Raw genomic sequence first — 22,000 nt, 5'->3', positions numbered from 1 at the left:
TCTGACTCTAGAAAACAGATTTTCTTCCAGAAAAGCTTCATCTAGATCTCATTTTTCTGCTTTCTTAGAGGCAAGGAAGAGCTCAGCTGTGACCAGCAGTAGATGGCAACATCACCTCCACATTGCTGCTGAGAACAGGAGAATAGCTACTTCACTGCTAGCCCTTTTCTAGGGGAGGCAGGCTGGAATTAGTCATCAGTTCCTTAACTGTTTCCCCACCACCAAGCAAGGGCCTGACTACACTGAAATTACAAGGGGTTGAGGGGCAGGATGAGGAAGACTGCAATTCCTGCTACTTCATACAGATTGTTTTAAAGGCACGGTTAAAATTATGCAGACTCTTAAGGATGTAGATTTTGTCTTTGCTCTGAGGTATAGCAATATCTTCTTATTCTAGTACATGCTATATTCTTGAAATTGTGGTGATTTCAAAATGAAAATCCAGAATTTTTCACTCTGAATTTAAATGACAGTTGGCCATTTTTTGTTTCCCCCCATTTTCTGTCAAAATTAAAATGAATAAAATCTGGTACATTTATGAGAATTACTTATTTCACTTGTTTCCAGTTCAACAAGGATGGGAGGGGGAAAAAAAAAAATATTTGACAAAAAGAACAAGATAAAAAATGGAAGGATTCTCAAGCAGAGAGGAAGTGGTAAAGATGCATACACATTGGAAATTTCTGTCTGTAACTGTGGGTTTCATTTTGGTTTTGAACTTTACCATGTTGCTTCCAGAAATTCATCTCAGTCAGCACAATGTGATGTGTTAGAAATACTTTGGATTCTTTCATTTACACCTGTAAAATGGCTTACTATCAAAGCCATCTCATTTGAATAGCTGAGAAACCCAAAGGCAACAGGAAATAAGCCTGGTTACCTGCACATGTCAAGAATTTTCATGACTTTCAATTCATTTTCTAGCAAGCTAACCACATCTCTGGATCTCCACTTGCTCCTGCTTTCCTTTTCATATGTTACTGACCATTTCTACACTATTTCCTGGCAAACCGATCTTCAAGATGGTCACAGAAGGAGTTTGTTTTATTAAACTGGATGCACTAGAAACAGCAATGTAGCAAAAATGGAATAAACTCTGGCTGTCAGAGGTGCAAAAAAAATGCAGTGGTGGTAAGACACAGTATGAAGGACATTTATGTAGGACAGCAGAATCAGTCTCACATCCAGAAATGTCACAAGCAAGCAGATAATTGTAAATGCAGTAAGTCAGCAGCCCTTTTATTGATTTTCATTTCAAAAGCAAATTTAGAGTTTCTAGCAGGGCTATCAAAGTTTACCTAAACCCTAATTCAGATAGTAAAATCTAAGTCTAATGTGAAAGTGGGTATTTTGACTTTTGTGGTTCAGGCTTCCTATTAGGATTTGAGTAAGTAGAAATACATTTATTAATGAAAAAGTGCACCATAATATTTACAAAGCGCAAGCTGATAATGAAAACACTCCAGAGTTAGCCTTGCTTGAAAAGTAGCTTAAAATACATGAGACTTCCAAGTGTGGATTTGAAATTGCCCTGCAATACTCCTTTAGAACCACTTAAAGCCATAACCTTACTCCCTCCTGGTTTATCTTTGCTGTCTCATGACTTTCAGCTATTAGAATGGAAACTGAAGACAGCCACCAAACAAAGCCTCGAACTGTTATTTGGGAGCTAATGTGAACTGAATTTGTGACTGGCAAAAAACCAAAAACCTCCAACAAACAGTGTTCAAAGGAACTTTACATTTTGCTTGCATCACCGTAATTTCTGGTGTAGCTAAAGACCTAATAGAAAAAAGCAACTTCTTGAAACAACAATATATTTGAAATTATTTTTGTCTTTCTAATGAAAGCCATAAGTAAAGAATATTTATTTTATTTTTTTTTAAACGGTTCTACATTTTTTTTTTTTAAATTTATTATTATTATTTTCCTTTGTCTTTATAATGGAGGTACTGACAGCACTTTAAATGTAAGTATACATTACCGGAAAGTACGTGCAGGCAAATGAAAAGGCAGTTTTATGAAAGACATCAATAACATGAGAATGATGAGTAGAATAGCTTACAGAGAAAGGTAAACAAAGAACCTATGAATATTGTGACTACATAATCACCTTGACGGCTGTGAGAATTGCCTCTTAAAGATGAGGGTCTTTAGATATCATGAAAAAAATGTATAACTATGAAAAATATATTTCAAGCTAAAGAACAGTAAAAGTCTTGGGAAGGAGCATTATTTAGGTATGGTGTAATATTCACAGAGAAGTAGTGAGAGCTTAACATTGGATAAAGCATTTTCTAGTCTACAGTAAGAAAATTTTCTGTAATGACACGATGTAGACAAGATGACTTCAACAGACTTTTCATACTTCCATTTCTGTTACTCCACTATGTTAATTTCAATAGCAGTGCAACAGCAGATTCCACAGAATATCAATTGAGTGTAGCTGTCAATCTTTTTTTCTTCCGTAAATGTAAATCTAGTACATTTTTTCAGCATTACCTTCTGATCTGCAATATTTTTCAATGGGATTTTAGTGTCTAGTAGTGTTTGGTACTTTTGGTGAAAAAGCAATATCATAGTATGACATGGAAAAGAAAAACACTTAAAGAGTTTTCATTCAGAAATTACTAACATATCAAGACTTTTGCTTTGAAAAGACACCACTGCTACTGATTAAGAATAGTCATCTCAGAAGTAAATCTCAGAAGGAAATACTACTGAAAGTAGTATAGAAATCAAAGATGATGAAGTACAGAAAAAGGTACCTTCTTGATGGTTTCCAGCATGGATCGTCCTCCTTGCCAGGGCTTTGAGTTCTTCCTAATGCAGGTCAGGCTGGCCATGCTGTGCCACTTCCTATCCTCTAGCTTCTTGTGAAAGGCATTTGCCAGCAGAAGGACAGTGTCATATATGTACAGATTAGAAATCTGTAAAGACATAAAAAATGGAGTAACAGCATATTACTTGTGGTCCTCTGACAGTGGCCAGAATTTGTCATTTGTTTTGCTTCACCCATAAGCCCCTGGTAATTAAATGACTTATTTGGTATTAAGAAGAAATAACAAGACTAAAAAAACGTCCCCTCTTTGGCTCTGGTAGAAACAGCAGCTACGGGCTGTAATGCTACAATTGATTTGCAGCAGCAAACTACACACACATGAAGTACAAGCAATCCAATTGCTGCTACAGCTCCACAGGCAGGATTAAAAGCCCCACTTGTGAGAATCGGCAAGCTTCTTTTTATTTTTAATCAGATGCCTGGAACTTTCAGTTTTTCCACTGTTAGACATTTGAACACCGTCAAACTCTTTTAAAGGCTGTCTGTTCTTTCAGAAAGCAGATACTGTGAAAAATTAAAAAAATAAATCGTTCCAGCGTGGGTTTCTTTACTTAGTTTTTCTTTCTTTCTTTTTTTCCTCTTTCTTTTCATGCAGTTGTGATGGAGGTAATTTCTTGTACAGAATCTGACCCAGTGAAATTTTTCCTTTGTGTACAATTGCCCTCCAGTTCTGAGGTTTACAGCATTTCCTGTCAGAGCATTTGGCAATGGCTATTAATTCCTTGAAGTACCAAAAAGCCCCTAGCCTGAACATCAGTGCTCCTGAATGCAAGTGCTCAGTAAGAGACAATGTTAACAACTGAGAAGGACCTATGAGAATATTCTTTGTGGATAATCTATTGGTCATTTGAAGCCATAGGGCCTCCTGCGGTGATAGAGGGAAGCTTTGTTTTCTCAGCTGTACTATGAATGATGCTACAGAGCATTTCCAATCTCTGAAAACAAATTAGCCAGCAGCAATTTGCTAACTGAGCCACAGTTGCTGATATATATATATATATATATATTTTCTCCATCAGATATGCCAAAAGACATTTTCTAGAGTTGTGAAAAAGGATGACTGCTCTGCATGAAGGTCTCTCCACATAGCAGTTCTGCTCAAAGCCTGTAAGGGTCTTACAAGAGGAAGCTATTACACTTTGTAGAGAGAACCCTTACTCTGCCTCTTGAAAATATCCAAAGATTGGGAAAGTCTCACAGCTGTTAGGAGTGGATATATGCCAAGGGATCACAATGCTGAAGATCTGAGACACTGCTCGGCAAATTGTCTTAAAACAGGAAAAAAAAAAAGTACCTTTCTTCCTGTCCAACCCTATCCATCTAATTTTTGTTTGTTTTAATGTTATTTATTTTCTCATGTAAATTCCACTTTCATGCTGGCTTTGCCTATGTCATTTGCAATCTGCTCTCTACAGTTCTCGCAGAAAGGTTTTCTGACAGACTTCTTCCCTGCCTCCCATCAAGGAAGGAGGTAATCTGCCTCCCTACCTTGCCACAATTTCCTGGGACATTTTGCCCTCTATGTCCTAGTGAAGGAGATCTAATCTGCTTTTTTTCCTCCCAACAAACTCCCAGGATTCCCCATCATTGGAAATGCACAGAACTTGTGATCTTTATACACACGTATATCTTTTTCTTTAAATGACAGCAATACTTCACTCATTGTTTCTAGTATTTGGCTCTTAATTCTTATTTAGAATCCTTCCATAATATCAGTGGTTCTGAGAATTTCCATTTCAGTATTCACACAGGAATTAATTTGCTTCCCTGAAGATGCATAGGCTAGGCATCACTGTGCGTGACAGGATTAGAAGCATAGAGGATCTGGGTTTAGATTAATTGAGTATTTTTAAAATAACTTGGATGATTTATCTATTTATTCCCTAAAACTATAAAAGATTCAAAGCCTTTCAGTTAAATCCATATTTCCCCAAAGAAATCATCACCAAGGGGACTTCTGTTTTAGAGGGAGAAAAAGGAATTACTGCTATGCCCTGAGACATGTTTATTTTAAGTGTGCCTTCACCAAAGAAAAAAACAAACGAACATCTCTAGAGAGAGCAGGCAATAAGGTTGCTAACGAGACTAAACTGGTAAATGAAAGGCTACAGATGCCAAGTCATCATTTCCCATGAAAATGACATTGCTTTCAAGATAGTTTTCAGAACCTAATATCATGGGAATGGAAGACTGTTTTCACAGTTCATGAGGAAGGATGCACTTACTAATCCAAGAGAAATATAGTTAGTCCTTCATCAAGTATTAATAGGGCTCTAGGGTACAGAGTTCAGCAATTATTAAGCATTGTTATTCTTTTACTAATAGCATAGCTTAGCATTTACAGCAATCAATCATTGATAATGTAATGATAAAGACACTACAATTAATTTCTGAACCTCAAAATCTCTCTTCCATTCCACTGCCAGACTATACTTCATTAGTAGCTGCGTTGACGCGCACACAGTGGTGCTGCAATTTAAAGTCACTTTACATTTTTATTCAATTCCATGTATATTTACTGGGACATTTAATTCATTGCTTGGTATCCATTACTGATACTTCATCTATTCTGAGTCTCTCAGACTAATGTCTGGACATTTGCATTACCATGCCATCTGTAATTGGTTAAACTCCTGTTGATGTAATTCAGAAATGAGAGATGAATTTTTGTTCAAAAGTATAGGAAAAAAGACATTTATTTAGCAATCAAAGTGATTTATCTGGATTAACTACACTTATTTTACTTATCCTTTGACTGTTGCAAAGAGCTATGAGGCAAAATTACATTAGTGAATGCAAGCTTCCTATGCTTTCTGAAGCTTACAAAGCAACATTTATAGGAAAATTATATACTATATATTATATACAAAGCAAAATTTATAGGAACTGCCATTATGAGTAGGACAATCCCACAGACACAATGAGAGACCTTTACTAGTGTTTTAATTAAGGTGCTGAATAAAGTTCTTATTCACACAGCCTTTAAGGGGAATATCTAGGGGACTGGGGGGGGAAAGAAATCTCCCTTCATGACTTCCAGAGAATATAGAATATTTCTGATTAGTCACAGTTCAATGGCATGAGAAAAGCATTAGAATTTCAATTTATACACTGTTCCAACTTCCCATCGGAATAGAAATTAATTTATAATATTGTTGAGTAGAACAAAGAAACACCTAACAAACCCCAAAGCTACTTGAGTCTGTGCATCATACAAAGACACTAGGGATACTTCCTTTCACTGTTTATCATTGTTTCACTTGGCTACTAATGAAGGACAGCCATCGTGAGGAAAGCAAGAACATAGAAACTGAACTGTGCAAAAATTTAAGTCAAACTTCCATAATTCCTTTGAACAGAAATGTATTGAAGGCCTTGAATAGGAAGAATACAGCTATCCAAGAGCTACGGCCTAGGAGATCAAGAATAGGTTAAAGCTGTAATATTATCCCACCTAACATATTAAAGGGAATTTACCAATGTGTAGAAAAAAAAAAAATTATTTCTAGAACTTTTCTTTTCTATAATAAGTTCACTGATGTGGGGGAATATGACCCATGGACTTCCAAACATTTTCCATAGGATCACACTGCCACAACAGAAGGACACAGACTTTAAAGACTTTACATGACTCCTAATTGGGCCCCTACTGATATTCTGTGCATCCACTGAACTTTCACAGGTCAGTTTATTTTAAAACCACTAATAAGACCACTGTGCAGTGTACTATGGCCAAAGCTTTTCATATCAATAGGTGTTTACTGGCTATTTTGTGAGCAGTTATTGAGACAATGGCTTTTATTGCTAACCTAAAACAGAGCATGACTGGCTGCACTTCCTTCCACCTTAACATATTTCAATTTAGGTAAATGAAAGCAGTTTTTTAAAATTTCCTATTTCTTTTCTATTGTTTCAGTCCTTCCTTCGGGCACCACTACTTTTCTCTTTGCTGCTGCTAAGTCAGATATGCTTCTCCTGCACCAGTGCCAATATAGCCATCTTTCTGCAAGTCCATAAATGACTTCACAAAATAAATAAATAGGTATTTTATGCCAGTTTCACTTTTCTGATTTGCCGTAGCTTTGCCATGACAAAGTCTAATCAGACATATGAATGAGAGAGGGGGGGGGGGGGGGGGGGAGGACTTGCTCACAATTGTGATCTTGCTGATTTCACATGGTAGGAAGGCTCTTCTAATTTACAGAAGTACACCTTATAATTGCAATCGCAGAATCACAGATAGGATTTGTAATTACCAGCTACAAAATAAGGCCTTTTAGGAAGGCAGACATAGACTAAGGTACCTACATAAAAATACTTAACATAGATTTTATGGATTGTCCAAAGTAAAGGTTTTTCTATGGGCAAGACATTTGAAGCTAAGAGAGCAGGGTAGCAAAACGATCACGCTGCCTGGAGTGCATGAGTACTTATCCATCAGAACTGTTGCTCATTCCCCACCCAACTACTTTCCCCAGTCACCATTAAACTGTATGTCAGAAATGACACAAAATATAAACATTAAATTAACATAGCCTTTGAGGAAAAACCTGGAACTTCTCTACAAAGACAGTGTCCTGGAGGGAATAGAGCAGTATATAAACTACCTCCATGCTTTGGGAGAAAGGGTCCTTTGGATCACACAGTGATGAAGATATTCTGTGGTTGCCACGGAAACAGCGCTGACTTATGTTTTGGGGGACGGGAAATGTCTGTCGAATAATTGTTAACCTTCCAATTGACCTTCTCACCAGTTCTTGCACATCCAAATCACTGATTTCCTGGAAGATAAGGCAAAGAAAACAATATGCATAAAAGTTAAAATATGAACATTTTACTAGCACATCATAAGTGAAAAATAAACTGAGAGTACCAAGAGATTTGTGACTGTTACATGGCTAGTGTTGAACTCAGCCATAGCCTCATGAAGAACATATTAAAGAAGAACATATTAAGCTCATTAAAACAACTGACTACCACTCTTTCAACAATTGCAAAAATTGTTGTAAAATATAGTGTGCCCAAACCTCACAGAGACTCTGTAGATGTAATTGGGCTTAGTTGTTTCATTTTTGGGTTTCCTCTTTCTCTCCTTTTGCCTCTGATCTTTTACTTAAAAGTGTTGCATAGAATTCTTGGTAGATAATGTATAAATCAGTAGGAAGTCATAGCATGATATATTTTTAAGTGTAGCATTAATTAGGAGCTGTGAAGGTACTGACAATTATTTGGGTCTTAAGTGTACAATTCCTAGAAACAGAATGTCAAGAATGTGCAAGTAAGTTAACATCATTTATCCACAATATGTGAAATATTAAGCTTGAAAGACTAACTTTAAGGCAGGTTAATGAAATCAGAACAGTCCTGTATAAAGTGTCAGTTCCTGCAGCTTGATAACACAGTATTTTAGACCATTGAAATACATGGCCCTGAGGGAATGAAGGGACAAGCAGGGCTCAGGAATAACCACAGCTGGCTTCAACCCACACATAAAATCCTGATGTTTAGATAAACACAGGCTGTTTCTGAGGACTCAAAGAACTTAGCTGACAATTTTCAAGGAAATCCTATGTCTGTATTTTCTGCAAAGCAGAAAAAATAATCTATAAAACAGCTCAGCTTTTCAAAGTAGAATTATTTTCCACCATACTGAATTGTTTGTCTATAATCTAGCTTAATACCAGAGGCTGATGCACCAGAACTTTCCAGATATTTAAAATTGGGAGACTCAACCCAGTAAGTTGAAGTTCTTGAGGAACTCCTATTAACAGCCCGCATTTAAAATAACTTTACATACAGCCATATTCAACATTTGATTCTCACTTGTGTATTTCTAGCTTCTAATTTTTGAAAGAATTTAGCAGTTCTGCTCTGTTATGCCTATAACTAAACACTGCCTCTAAATTCCTAAATTCCTGCCTCTAAACTTGTAATCCATGCTCATTTCTTAGAAGAAAGCAGGAAAGAGATTCTAATGCGAATTTTCTTAATTGAGGAAAGATGGTCAGGGTTTTTAAAAACACAGCTCTTCAAAAGTTAAGACAACTATCCTGGCATTTATTTACTGATTTATTTTCTAGAGCTGTAGTTAATGTTCTTTAAATGAATTGGTTTGAAACAACAGGTCTGGACATACTGGGATTCATTTGTTTTCTTTAGAGCTTGGAATAAAAGCATGAGATGTAAATTTTAACTTCAGCTCTTCACTACAATATAAATATTTTATTCATTTTCACAGATTTTCATAGATTTTGAATTCATCTGTTATTAATGTTCCTTATGAAATATAGATTTTTTTGCAAACAAAAATAACACATGGTATCAGCTGTGTCCACTGTAATATCTTGCATTTCTGGTCGATTAATCCTTAATGTACCATAGATAATGGTTTCTCCCAGCTTAAGATGCATTCCTTTCATTTAGTTTGTATCATTTTCCTGGCTGTGAGGTTAAAAAAAAATGCTGTTTTAGCAAAGAGCGTTCAACTTTTAAAATACTTAAATAATAATACCCAATAATCATAAGCAAGAGTTCAAGAATCTTATTTAGATTTTAAACTATGTCGTTTCTAGAAGCATTTACAAAGTTAGTCTGGTTTCATTACACGCTGTGCCTAATCTGCAATAGCAAGACTATTAGAATAGTTTTAATAATGTAAAAAAAATCGATTCCCAAATAGCAATTCTATAGCGCTAAATAATACTTTAGAAGAGATTTTGACTTTCAGCTGGTTAAACATTCATCTTTTCTCTCTTAAAAAAAGTTGTGGGTTTTTTTGTTTTGTTTTAATGTAATCAGCATTTTTGTGCAATTTAATTAGAAGTTCTCACTTTAAACTTTCAGTTATTATATTTTTATACAGCACCTGAGAACTAATAACAGAATCCACACAGCAATGAGATTTTCTTGTGGTGCTGAGGAAATATAAGTATCAATAGAATAATAACTATGATTTTAAATTCTCTGAGTTCTACTGATTAAATCACAAATTCGGATTTTAGGTTAACTGGAAAGCAATCCCATACCAATTCAGACCCAACTTCTACCATTTGATATGTGTTTCTTTGCAGTTTCTTAATATTTGGCACTGGCTGAGTGATGAGCCTTTTATACACTGACTCTCCAATATCATCTCTCATTCTTGAATTTTGGATCTGACTTAAGAAAACTATATAAAGTAACTATTGTATGAGAGGAAACAATTTTCATTTGCACTTCAAAGCAGGATACAGTACAACTATAGAAGGATGGCAGATGATTTGTTATACAAGCACAAAATGTCAAAAAAATTACAAAGTTGGCCAAGTTGAACTGAGTTGACACCTGTATAAATAAAGGCTTGGTTCTGTGGGCTTTTCTAGAAAGTTCCAAAGCTCAAGATACAGTTCCAAACCTTTCTTTGATGGTCTGAACCTGGAATAAGGAGAGGCTGTGGTTTTCCAGGCAGAACACGAATAGATATTAGATGTCCATTTCATCCTATTACGCAAATAAGTAAGGAAAGGACTGTAATTTTAAATGCATAGGTCTGTACAGATGGAAAAAATGGAAGCGAGAGGATCATCTCAATGTATCAGGAAAATATTCCAGTGAAAAGCAAGACAATATACTGGTCACCTGTTATACACTGCTGTACAACTTAGTGCCATTTTGAAATAAGCAATTTAGATCCAGAATTACTTTTTATCATAGAGTAACTGAAAAACATGGAGGAAAATAATTTATCCTGTAATAAGATCTAATAAAGGCAGAAAAAAGACCCCACAACATTTATTGTGGAGGCATCTTAACTTTCAGTCAAGATGTTTCCAGATTTTATCATATATTTAACATGCCCTATTTTCCAGAAGTTACATCTAACAGAAGGTTCTCAACACAACCTTTGTGAGAATGGATTACTTCTTCCTCCTCTGCAAGCTGGTTGAAGCAAGTTTAGGCAGGGGTCACAGCAGGATGAGATGGCCACTGTCCATGCAGGCCTCTCAGCCAGCAGTACTCACATAAACACTTGCTCCATTATGTCTCTCCTAGCTTGCTTAGATTCTGGACAGGGTGGAGAAAAGGCAGGGAGATGAGAAGATGGAGAAAAAAGGTAAGGAAGAAATAAAAATCCAAGAGTTTGTGGAGAAAGCAGGGCTAACCGGTCCCACAAGCAGATTACCTCTATTCATTGGCTCTAACCTATCTGAACAAAAGACCTGGCAGTATGGCCATCTTCATGACAGGAAGGGTTTGTCAAAAGGGGTGGCTTGACCTGCTGTCACAACTGAAAAATATAAGGATTGAAACAAACATCTAACACTACTTTTAGTCAACATAAACATTCAAATGTAAAATTATGTGAGCTATTGGAATTTAATTATGATTTAGGGACCTGATCCAATTTAAGCTGCTCAAGCTTAAAACATAGTCAAACTTTATACTTCTCTTCATGGGCCAAAACACAACAGGACAACATGAATGCATCAGTCAAGCAGTAGCCCACTCCGAGGGGAAAATACGTTTCATGTGAAAGCAGTTTTTGAATGCAATACTGTGGATTTTTCCAGATCTCTCCTGCGTTGTTACAGGCAAACCTATCACTAAATCTTTTCCCATAAACTATCCCATGCCTCTCCCTGAATGAGTTCTTTCATACTCTGATGCTTGTGGTAATTCCAAATCTTATAATGTTTCTCTCACTTGATTCATGGGCATTTTGAAATAATTTACTAGTGTGGCAAACTTGCCCTCTCTAGCCTTTGAGAAGGATACATTTATTCACACTTGATACATAAGTAGAGAGCATATACCCTTTCAGTCTTTGTTTTCCTAGGCTAACCAAGCCAAAATTGGCAGGCTCTTCTTACAAAAATGAGCTTTTCTGTGCACTTGTTCCACTTTTATTTTAACTCTGTTAGTCACAGTTTTGCATATTATTGCAGATAGAAACCTACCAATACTTTATAGTGGCTTTAGTATTTCTATCTTCTCTATGGTTACTGTAAACAGTGTAAAGTGTTTCAGAGTCTCCTTGAGCAAACAACAGTAATGGAGAACTGGTGGCTGCCTTGAGCATAGTAAGATGCCCCTGGATGCTTTAACAAAGCAAAATGCTTGAGACAGAAACTAATTTTAAATTAAAAAGGAAACATTAATTAAAAAAGAACAAAAAGAATTTGTGCTGCAAGTATCCCTTCTTCAGGTCCATTAAATAAAATTTATCTTATTGTGCACTAGGAATTTAGTAGTTGTAACAAAATGTTATTTTACTACCCTGGGATTTTTAAGGTTGCACTTACTACTGTGCAGAAGAAAAGAAAAAGCAGAGAGAATGTCAGAAAGGGAGAGTGCAAAACCCATTCCCATGTCTTTTTTAAGGCATATTTGATCATGACTGCATTCAAATCTATGACTCTCACAAATTTTAAATACAGAATTGTACCATCTGCTTTCAAGCCCTGAAGAAAGAGAAACTCTTATTTGGAGAGAGGTTCTTCAACAGAATGCAACGATCAGGCAGAAAAGATCTGTGTTATTTGTAAAGGACTAATAAGATGTATTATGCTTTTGCAAATTATTTCATTTTAAAGGAACAACCTTCCTCCTCCCACACACACATTTCCATTTTGATACACAGTCTTCAAGCAATTTTTCCATATTACCAAAAATAGCTTCTAATGGGACAATAAAAATTAAGAAACTCTTTCAAGACATTACTGCATATAAAGCATGCAATTAAAATAACAGATGTTGCCTCAAAAACCCAGGCAGATTCACAGTCACAAAACTGAAGGTGGTATTTCCTTCTATATTATTATACTCACTAAGCACATTGTAATCCCTTCATGCAGTGGTGGCAAGAAAGATGCCTTATTTTGGTATCTTATTGCAAGGAAGTATTTGTCACATACTATTTTAAAGCATATTAAATTGGTTTTGGATGTGAAGATGGCGATTTTATGAACTGGATATTACTCCACTTCTGCTAAAGTGGTGGAGTTGTGATCTTAATACTGAACTTGTGAAATGTTGCAATAAATGAATAATATTGTGTCACATTCATCAGTCAGGAAATATTTCTATTTCTATTTAATTTGAACATAGTGTTAAGAACTAAAAGAAGAATAGGGCAAAACATGTTTCTTTCCATAAAATCATCTACAAACCTTATTAATTACTAATCTCATCTTTACATCCACAAAATATTGAGCATTTTGACATCATAAACTATCCTGAGTTGGAGTGGATCCACAAGGATCACTGAGTTCAACTCCTAGAGTCAATAAACAGAGCTTGATAGTAACTTTCTTCAGTGGGGATATGAATTTAGGAAGATGATTAAGCTAAGATGGCTCAAGAGTTAACTTTGCATGGTGTTAAACATGTTCACATTCTTCAAAGATGACAGCAGGAATGACAGAATGGCATACAAAGAAGATTTTAATGGCTATGTTTTTTAGCATAGCTAGTGAGAATGAACTTAATTTCATCTTCCACCCATTTCACATATAAAAGTATAAAGCAATGAAGGGGTGGTGCATGTGTCTCTGCATACATCATACAGCTCTCCTTGCTGTGGAAAGGAATAGTTTTGGATCAGAGAAAATAAAGTGATAACCACTTCTACTGCTGTGCTGTTTAATCCACTCCTATGTACAGTCAATAATGCTCAGAAAGCAAAATTTCTTCCATAAAGACGCTAATAAATGAATATAGAACGTGAAGTATGTGCAATAGGATTGGTTCTTGGTTTTCTTTTTGGTTTTGAGAGTGGAGGAGTGGTCATATAAAAAGAGAAAGTACCTACTCCCAGTCTATCTGGGAACTTTATTGATACTGATGCATACAGTTGTCTTCTGCTGATCTAGATTTTGTTTATATCTTTAAAAAAATAATTACTGTTAACTCAGAAGAGTGCACATCAGCTCCACTTCAATATTCCACTGAAGGCAAATAATGTCTAGTTTAATCTTGCAGAAAAGAAAATATACGTGTGCAGTTCATGTGACCTGCTGTAGTTTAGAGTTGGGTTCTCAGACACAGAGACCCACCCCATTCAGTGCTGAAGAACAAGGAAAAATTACTAGTCAGGAGAGATGGAGGGCCCAAAGCAATAATTTCTGCTGAACCTCGGTTGTCTTCACAGCACTTAATGAGGCATAATTCTCTCCACAGAATGCTGGCTTAAAGTTCACTGTTTTAAAGGAGTAGGACAAAGTATGTTCTCACTGCAAAATGTTAAAACTTATTATAACCTTGAAAAAAAAGCTTTCAATTAACACTACTAGTGGAAAACTAGTAGCAAGGTATGAAAACAGAAAAGCGCAGTAAATCCAGAGTAGACCTAGAATCCATATTCAGTTTCTCCAAGCTATCTTTTGTTTTAAGAATATGCAAGAGATGTACAATTAACACACTGGGGAGTTATCTCCTCAGGGAATTCAGCCATTTTGGACTTAAATTGCTTTTCAGAAAACAAAAGAAAAAGTGAATGCCTTCAAATCTAGAACAACAGCACTTTTCAAAGTTTTCATTTGCAAAGCTACTTCACACTGACTTGTCATATTTTAGCTGACAAGTGTACATGGAAGAACATACTTCACAGTCTAAAAATAGGATCTCCATTTTTCTTTTATTTTCCTTCAGGAGCACTGATAAATGACCTGGTTCAGGAGTCCACCAAAAAGCCTTCTACTGATATCAATGGTTTTAGGTACCAACCATAACCGAATTCTAGATTAATTCTTAAAATAAAGGGAAAGATGGGCTTCCAAATTTTATTTATTTATTTATTTTAATAAAAAAGGAATTAAAATATGCATGAAATAAAAGCACCTCAATAGGAAAGATCTGTTATGAATGAGAAATGATCTGAAGGAGATCCTCTAAAATGGTCAGCTCAAGTACTCAATAAGTAAGTATTCTTTTGCTCAGCTTATTTTTCATTTACTCATTTAAGTACTTCTGTTTAAAATAAGCAAGACAAAATGGCAAAACCAAAGGACTTGGCATTTGCTTTCTGTTAAATGTTGGCCCTCTCAGCATGCCTGAACTTTGTTGTAGTTACTCCTTCCTGCTGGCAAAAGCAAGACCAGTATGAATATTTGTTTGTAAGCCTGAAAACAGGATTCATGGTTCACAACAATGTTCACTTGACAGTTACCTCATTTATAATGATCCAGTGACAGTCAAAAGCAACCAGATTAGTCTCCACAACCTGAAATAGAGAACAAACCAGCTATCAGTGAGCTTGCTTATGAAAACCAGAAAACAACAAAAAAAACTTAAATAGATGCTCTCTACAAGTGACAAATATCAAAGCATATGCTCTTTAAGACCTCTGTTATTCAATTGAAGATAGAGAACCTTGAGCAAAATTTTGTGGAAGCATTTGTATTATTGTTTGACTTGCTAATTAAAGTTGGAAAATACATTTCACTGCTGGCAATGTTGAATAGAATATGTTTCAGTTGACTGAAGAGAAAATGAAAGCATTTTTGCCTTAATATTGTTTGGTGAAATGGAACAACAGAAAGGAAAGCCAAAAATGAATATCAAGTAAATCATATCAGATTTCTACATTCCTGCCTTTCTAGTGTACGCATCCTCTCACTGCATGGAAACCTCTGAATATAAATAAATAAATAAATAAATAAATAAATAAATAAATGCAAGCAAAAAGAGCCAACAACCTTGAGACTCATTGAAAAATGCAGATTGGGGAGAGGGCTTCTCTTGAGAAAGAGAGCTGTTACTGGGATGATGGACAGTGACCTGTCCCTAGCTATGTGCAGAGAAGGCTTCTAATCCTTCTTCCACCATCCCTTTCATTTTCTTACTATAAATTATTCATGGAGATACCTTTGTACTGGACTGAAATTTACTGCCTAATTCTTCTTACAGTCAACATTATTATTTCCCTTCCTGAGTTCACTACTATCCTAGAAAGCCATGTTTGATTCACAGCAAAGAAAATACAAATGGTATACTTTCATTAGTTAGGAAGGAAACAGTTGATAGGAAGGAGACCAGGAAAGCTATAGAAAAGGCTTATTTCTTATCATTATTATTATTTAAATAAATAGAACTGAATTGACATTTACACTGAAATAGTTTTAAATAGGTAAATCCAATTTTATTTGTATAATCAATACACGGAACTTGATTCACCATTTAAAACCAGTGAATATCTAAAATGGCATTTAATGTCAGAAAAAAATAAATAAATTGAAACAGGTCTTGGGACTTGCAGTGTTATTACATTCAAGTAAATATGTTGCTCTGAAGGTAATGCCTTTTGTTTACTTCTATGGAAACTATAACAGGTACAAAGAGCACAATAACACTACTGGATAGAGTAAAATCTTAGCCACAAAACACTATCTATCAACATAGTCACTATCATTAGCTATGTATTTTCACTAGTTACGGAGCCTGCATGCCATACTGGTAAAAATCTGCACCACCAGAGGTGACCTGCTGTCACGTCTGATGAAATGCATCACCTACCACTGTGCTCACATCCATGCTTTGATTATCATAAATGTTCAGCAACCATCAATGAATGTCAGTGGATGCTATTTTTTCTGCATGGAGGAATTCAAAGACACACCTTCGCCTCATACAGGATTCCATGTCAGATGCCATTTTGTCAGACTGCCCCTCTACTGCCATCTGTCACACAGCAAAAAAAAAATGTAATGGAATTCTTGCAGGAAAGTTCAGCCTCTGCTGTCATATCACCAGCATCTGTCTCTGACGTGGTGGGTGAATAACAAAGGAGGCATTACTTTTGGAGGAGCTCTTGTAGATGACTGGAGCTGCCCTGTTGCTACTTAGATTAGTGCACAGCAGGCATGTTTGCCTTTTAACAGTGACCACCAGAAATAAAATTGCCAGGGAAGGCTGTAATTTATACTGTGCCACGTCCAAAGGAGAACAATTAAACCAGCTATAAAACTTAAGAGCAGCAAAAGACCCCATACTGATAACCTTCATTATCAATTCAGAGTCCACAAGAATCAGGGTTAATGCTTATTTAGTACAATGACAGGCAAGATTAGAAATTCTGATCTGGAGTCACTAGGGGAAAAATAAAACCAAAATCAAGAGCAGCAGTATATGAATTGAGATCCTATTTGAAAGCCAACACTGTGTGCTCATGGAAAATATCAGTATCATCAGGAGCAAGAATCAAGGTCCTTGCTTTATTCAGAGCTTTGAGTTGCTGCTCTTTGTATGTAGTAACAACAGAGTATTTTGTCATGTTCCTTTGGTGCTATCTTACATTCTCCACAGTAAATGTCTAAATAGAACATACAAAAGAAAATGATAGAACCTGAGTAACTAAGTGATGTGAAGCATGACAACAGGCCCTGCCCAGATGCTTGAAGTGGAGCATTGCTTGTAATCAGATCTGTTACATCAAACCAGTTGGAAGACAAATGCATTTGGGAAAAGAGGAAGATTAACAATGTATGGAACAGTAATCTCAGTGTTCTCAAGGCAGCATTTATTCCCAAGTATTCAAGCATAGGAAGTTTATACAATTTATAAAATAAGCAATGCTTTTTAAATTTTTCATAGGACAAAACAAATCAACACCTTACTGAAGCAGAAACATTTCTATTAGTCAATCTACATACATTTCTGCTGCAAAGCAAGCAGAATTTCCAAAAGAAAGTAAGTTTGAGAATCTGCCATTTTACACTAGTTCTACATCTAGTCCTCTAGTTCCAAGACATGCTACCAAGGATGGCTGATTTACCCTGACTACACTTCTCCACACAAGGCCTCCCAAGGTTCCCAATGGCTTTGAGACAGTCTGACAGGAGAATATTCTCAGATTCAAGGCTTGTGGTGGTGTTAGGGAAACAAAAATGACTGTGTTCTACAAGGGACTCCTCAGCTCTTGTTCTGCCTCAAAATGGTAATCAACTGAATCTTCAGATTCAGTTAATTTAGTTTCTTTAAAAAGATTTGGTTTTGTGTGTCTACTTTGTCTAGGCTATCATATTTCAATTAAAAAAAGCCTTTTCAACAGTGTGCTTGTAAGAATCACCATTATTATTCAGAACAGCTCACAAACAACTTCAGTTGTATTCTGGAAGAAGCCTACTGGCCTCAATAGTTGCTCAAATAGCTCAGGCTACTTATGACAGATTTACTTGTCATCTGCAAATCTTAAGTTGAAAAACACACATTTTACAGTTATAACTCAACTTTTCTCAGCTGAAAAATCATGTTTTATCCATTAAAGTTTATGCATTCACGAATCTACTTAATATTAAAGCCATTTTCAAAAAGCTTATGTCAAGCTGAGATGAACCTGTAATGTACTCTGAGACATTCAAACTAATATTTTCTAAGTTTAGATGGGCTATGAATAGCCCACAATTTAAGAATTCACTTTTTCTTTCCTCCTCTCACAAGCGTGGTTTTTTCTTTTTTTGTATTTTCCTTAGCTCATCCACACAGAGACAGTTCTAGTATTGGAAATAGTTGCTTAAAAATGCAACTGACTTTGCCCCCAAGAAATTACTAGATCTTTTTACTATGAATAGGTGTGTTTTGTTTTGATTTGTTCTTTAAATTTTTATTTAAAAAGTACACAGAATACAATAGAAGTATGTAATGAAGTTGTTCAGAAGTTTCATATGACTTATATGTTGAAAAAGTTGAAATGTATCTGTTATCTGAGTGATTTTTTTTTTCTGGATGAAATTCACACATTGTGAGCTGGCACAGACTTATTTGTGCCAGCAAATAATGACTATACAAAATAACACTTGCAAAGGCACGAGGGCAATAACGTAAAATAAATTAGTTATCCCACATATTAGAGGTGATAACAATTTGATGGAGCCTGTAGGAATTAGAGACCTCAAGAATTAGAATACAATGCTATATTCAGATTCATCTAACTGTTCTGCTGTCGGTGACAAGGAGCCTTGCTATGAACTCCAGAAAGGCCAGGGACAGATAGGAAATTTCCATACAAGACAGAAGGCAGTTAACTGCATTGTTTATGCAGCTCACCTCTTAAGACAAAACTGAGAAAAACTACGGTGTGCATTCATAATGACAGCTGAACACCAGCTGAATCCTACAGGTATTTATTGACAAGTTAACCCTTTCCAAAATAAAATCAAACCACACACACATTGACAAATTCTCTTTTCATACTACCTCTAGGGGAAATCATACCACAATCCAGCTGTGGGTTACTGAACACATAATGTTATACACAACACAGCAGAGTCTCTAAGCCTAAACATAGCTGGAAGCTGAGAAACTGTTAGGACACAGTCTTATATGTGCTTGCTCTGTTCTTGCTTATCCTTAGGCATTCACTTACAGCCTCCTTTGTAGATGAGATACCAAAGTAATCTTTAATCTAACCCAACACAGCTTCTTTTAAGCTTCCAAATATATTTTGCTTTCTTAACTGCAATGAAAAGCAGCAACTAGAAGCAGCAGAATCTTATTAACTCTGTACCAACTGTTGTGAAGTTCAGACTATTTCTGTTTACTGAGAGAATTAATATTAGAAAGTAGCTGGCTGACATTCTGATGCTTGCAACAAAAGCAATACTAAATAAAGCATTTTGTGTTGTTGAGGTAGCATTTCTGTTGAGGGTCTTCACTGTATGGGACCATCCAGAAGTAGAAGAACCTGCATACTAGTAAAAAAGCTGCATACTAGCAGCCTAATGGATAAAGTAGCTCACACATTCCTGTCTCATCCAACTAAATCAGTTCTGGAGAATATGCAGAAGATGGACAACATAGCCACCAACCGCAAAGAACAACATTTATTTATTTGGTCAATCGGTGTATTTTCATTTATAGGCTACTAGTATTTGGCTACTTTTTATTGACATACCACATAATTCTCCATTGGTAAGAATCAAAGCAGCACTTGAACAGGTCAATTCTGAAACGGACTGCATGAAATTGGGGAAAAACTAAAAAGAAGATTGCATCTCCACCTACTCGGTCCCTGCTCAGCCAGAAAGTTCATACTAGAGTGTCTGAAAATACAGTCATTAGTTGCATAACTCCTGCAGCAAAGAATACAGCTGTCGAGTATTGAGTGTTATTCACACAATTATAGAAGTCCACAGCAATAGATATAAAATATCACTGTTAACGTCTTTGTAACTTCAGAAATGTGCACGTCAAACTTCAGCAGTTTTCCTAACACTTTTCCAATCTATTAAAATAAATCAAACTTCTGCTTTATGAGGAAGGTGTTCTACTTAGTCAAATCAGTGAACAAGAAAATGGACGAAGCAGAATATAATTTTCTTTCTTTAAAGAATTCAACTACACACCAAGGGAGATTTTACATAGAGCAGAAAAATGCTGTCAAGAAGACAAGCAATGAGCAAGTACAAACCATCTGTCAATTGGCACTATCTCCAGAACTTCTGCATCTTTGGAAGAGGCTGACAATTTATCACAACTATTTCTATTGTTCATACTCAAACCTTCAAATGGGCTAAATGCAAGACATTCCAAAGTAAATAAAGCGGCAGCATTGCCAGCATGCAAGCTTTTTTCATGATAATCCTCATTACATCTCAGAATAATATTTCTTACAATAACAAGCAAGAAAAATACAGCTGCCCAACAAAAAGAATATCCAGTTTAACAGAAAATAGCATTAAAAGTTTTCTACATCTCTTCTTGCTTACAAATATAATCTCAAAGATATAGGTCAGAACCACAAGATGCAGAACAGAACCCTTAGCAATTAAATACAGATAAACTGTTCAGTGTCTTCAAAATTCATCTCCACACATGGAATGTTTCCTGCAAACATCTAATGAGCAGCAGTGCTGCATGTATGGAAAGATCCATACAGAGTTTAGTCACCTCACATGTTTCCTATTTGAAATAGAGGGGACAACTCCTGGGCTCCAATTTTAGCTTTACTACAGCTGAGACTCTTCTACAGCTAGCCATCCAGGTGTCATAAGTTATTTCTCAAAATGCAGAAGAAATGTCTTCAACTAGAACTTCATGTTAATTTTCTGCACCACCAGGAGCTGTGGTAGCGACTGGAAATCCCTCTTTGTGGAAGCACCACCAAGCCAACAAATGGCATTGCATAATTCCTTGTTTTGGAACTGACTAGTACTGAAATCGTTTATAAAGTGATTTTTCAGTTAGTTTACCCAAGAGTTGAACTGGGACACAGACTCAGTACTAACCTCTTCCAAACAACCTCTGTGTACAATATGCCTCATTTGCACTCTCTTGTAGTCTGAACTGCGCTCTTCCAGCTGGAAGACTGCTAAATTGCTTATGTCCAGTATCATTAGACTTGGTGTCTGTGTCTTTCCATAGATCAACTTCTTAGAATCACCACTTCTGTTTTATATAAGCAAATATGTGTCTTGATTTAATTACCTCTGCTAGGGACAGGCATTTTTTGATCATTAAGATATGACAAAATTGGGCATCCTGCACAGCTACGTGAGACAGGGAACCCCCACTCTACTAAAATCCCAAGCAAGCGTAGGAAATAGGATGACATTTCTTAACATTTCCTTTAACTGAAGAAAAGTGGTTTGACTAGCTTGAGCACCTGGAACTGTCTGCCATACTGCAGATGGCTCCTCAGACAGTGGTATAAAAACCAAAAAGACTTACATAGCATGTGCATGCAGCACTAAGAAACGTAGGTGATAAGGTAAACACTGGAGAAGTAGATGCACAGATTTGTACTACATCAAACTAAATGCTGTAGAACTTATACATGGTCATCCTGATTGTGTCTGTTAATGTTTTTTTTGGTTTTGTTTTGTTTTTCCCCCTTTCTTTCTCTACTAGTTACTAGTTCATCAAGCCACAGCCATTTTATGGCTTAATAAAACATGGCTTAACTTGCTTGTCTCATGAGAACAAATTTCTTTGAAAAAGAATGTAGTTGACCTACTTGATTGGCTTTCTTTCTTTTTCTTCCAGATTTATTTCAAAAGATGGTACATTTAAACTAAATGAAATTTAGTTATTCCACTAAATAATTAGTTTTATTTTGATTCTACTTGCCATCTTTATTATATTTGAAACAAGTTGAGTTCCAGAGAAGATTTATTTCATCACCCTTGTTATTTGGATTTTTAGATGTAAGGGAGATTTTAAAAGATTTTACAGTCAAGTAGAGAA

At 35.9% G+C, this 22,000-nt stretch overlaps 1 protein-coding gene across 6 annotated transcripts in view; it reads right to left on the bottom strand.

Moving 5' to 3' along the window:
- GRID2 (glutamate ionotropic receptor delta type subunit 2) overlaps positions 1-22,000 on the bottom strand; it is a 640,155-nt gene that overhangs the window by 182,017 nt on the left and 436,138 nt on the right. For all 6 annotated transcript variants that reach the window (XR_014945306.1, XR_014945307.1, XM_015861346.3 and 3 more), the window contains exons 5-7: positions 14,988-15,041; positions 7,450-7,623; positions 2,769-2,930 (exon numbers count right to left, since the gene is read on the bottom strand). Coding sequence is in view for 4 of the 6 variants with exons in the window: in XM_015861346.3 (XP_015716832.1) it covers positions 2,769-2,930; positions 7,450-7,623; positions 14,988-15,041 (390 nt within the window). In the remaining 2 variants the exon portion in view is untranslated. The remainder of the gene's footprint in view (positions 1-2,768; positions 2,931-7,449; positions 7,624-14,987; positions 15,042-22,000) is intronic.

This window comes from Coturnix japonica, chromosome 4, assembly GCF_054131305.1.
Source record: "Coturnix japonica strain WE chromosome 4, WE-NBRP24, whole genome shotgun sequence".
Lineage (NCBI taxonomy): Eukaryota > Metazoa > Chordata > Aves > Galliformes > Phasianidae > Coturnix > Coturnix japonica.
The sequence above is the reverse complement of the archived record's forward strand: the minus strand, read 5'-3'. Positions and strand labels throughout refer to the sequence as shown.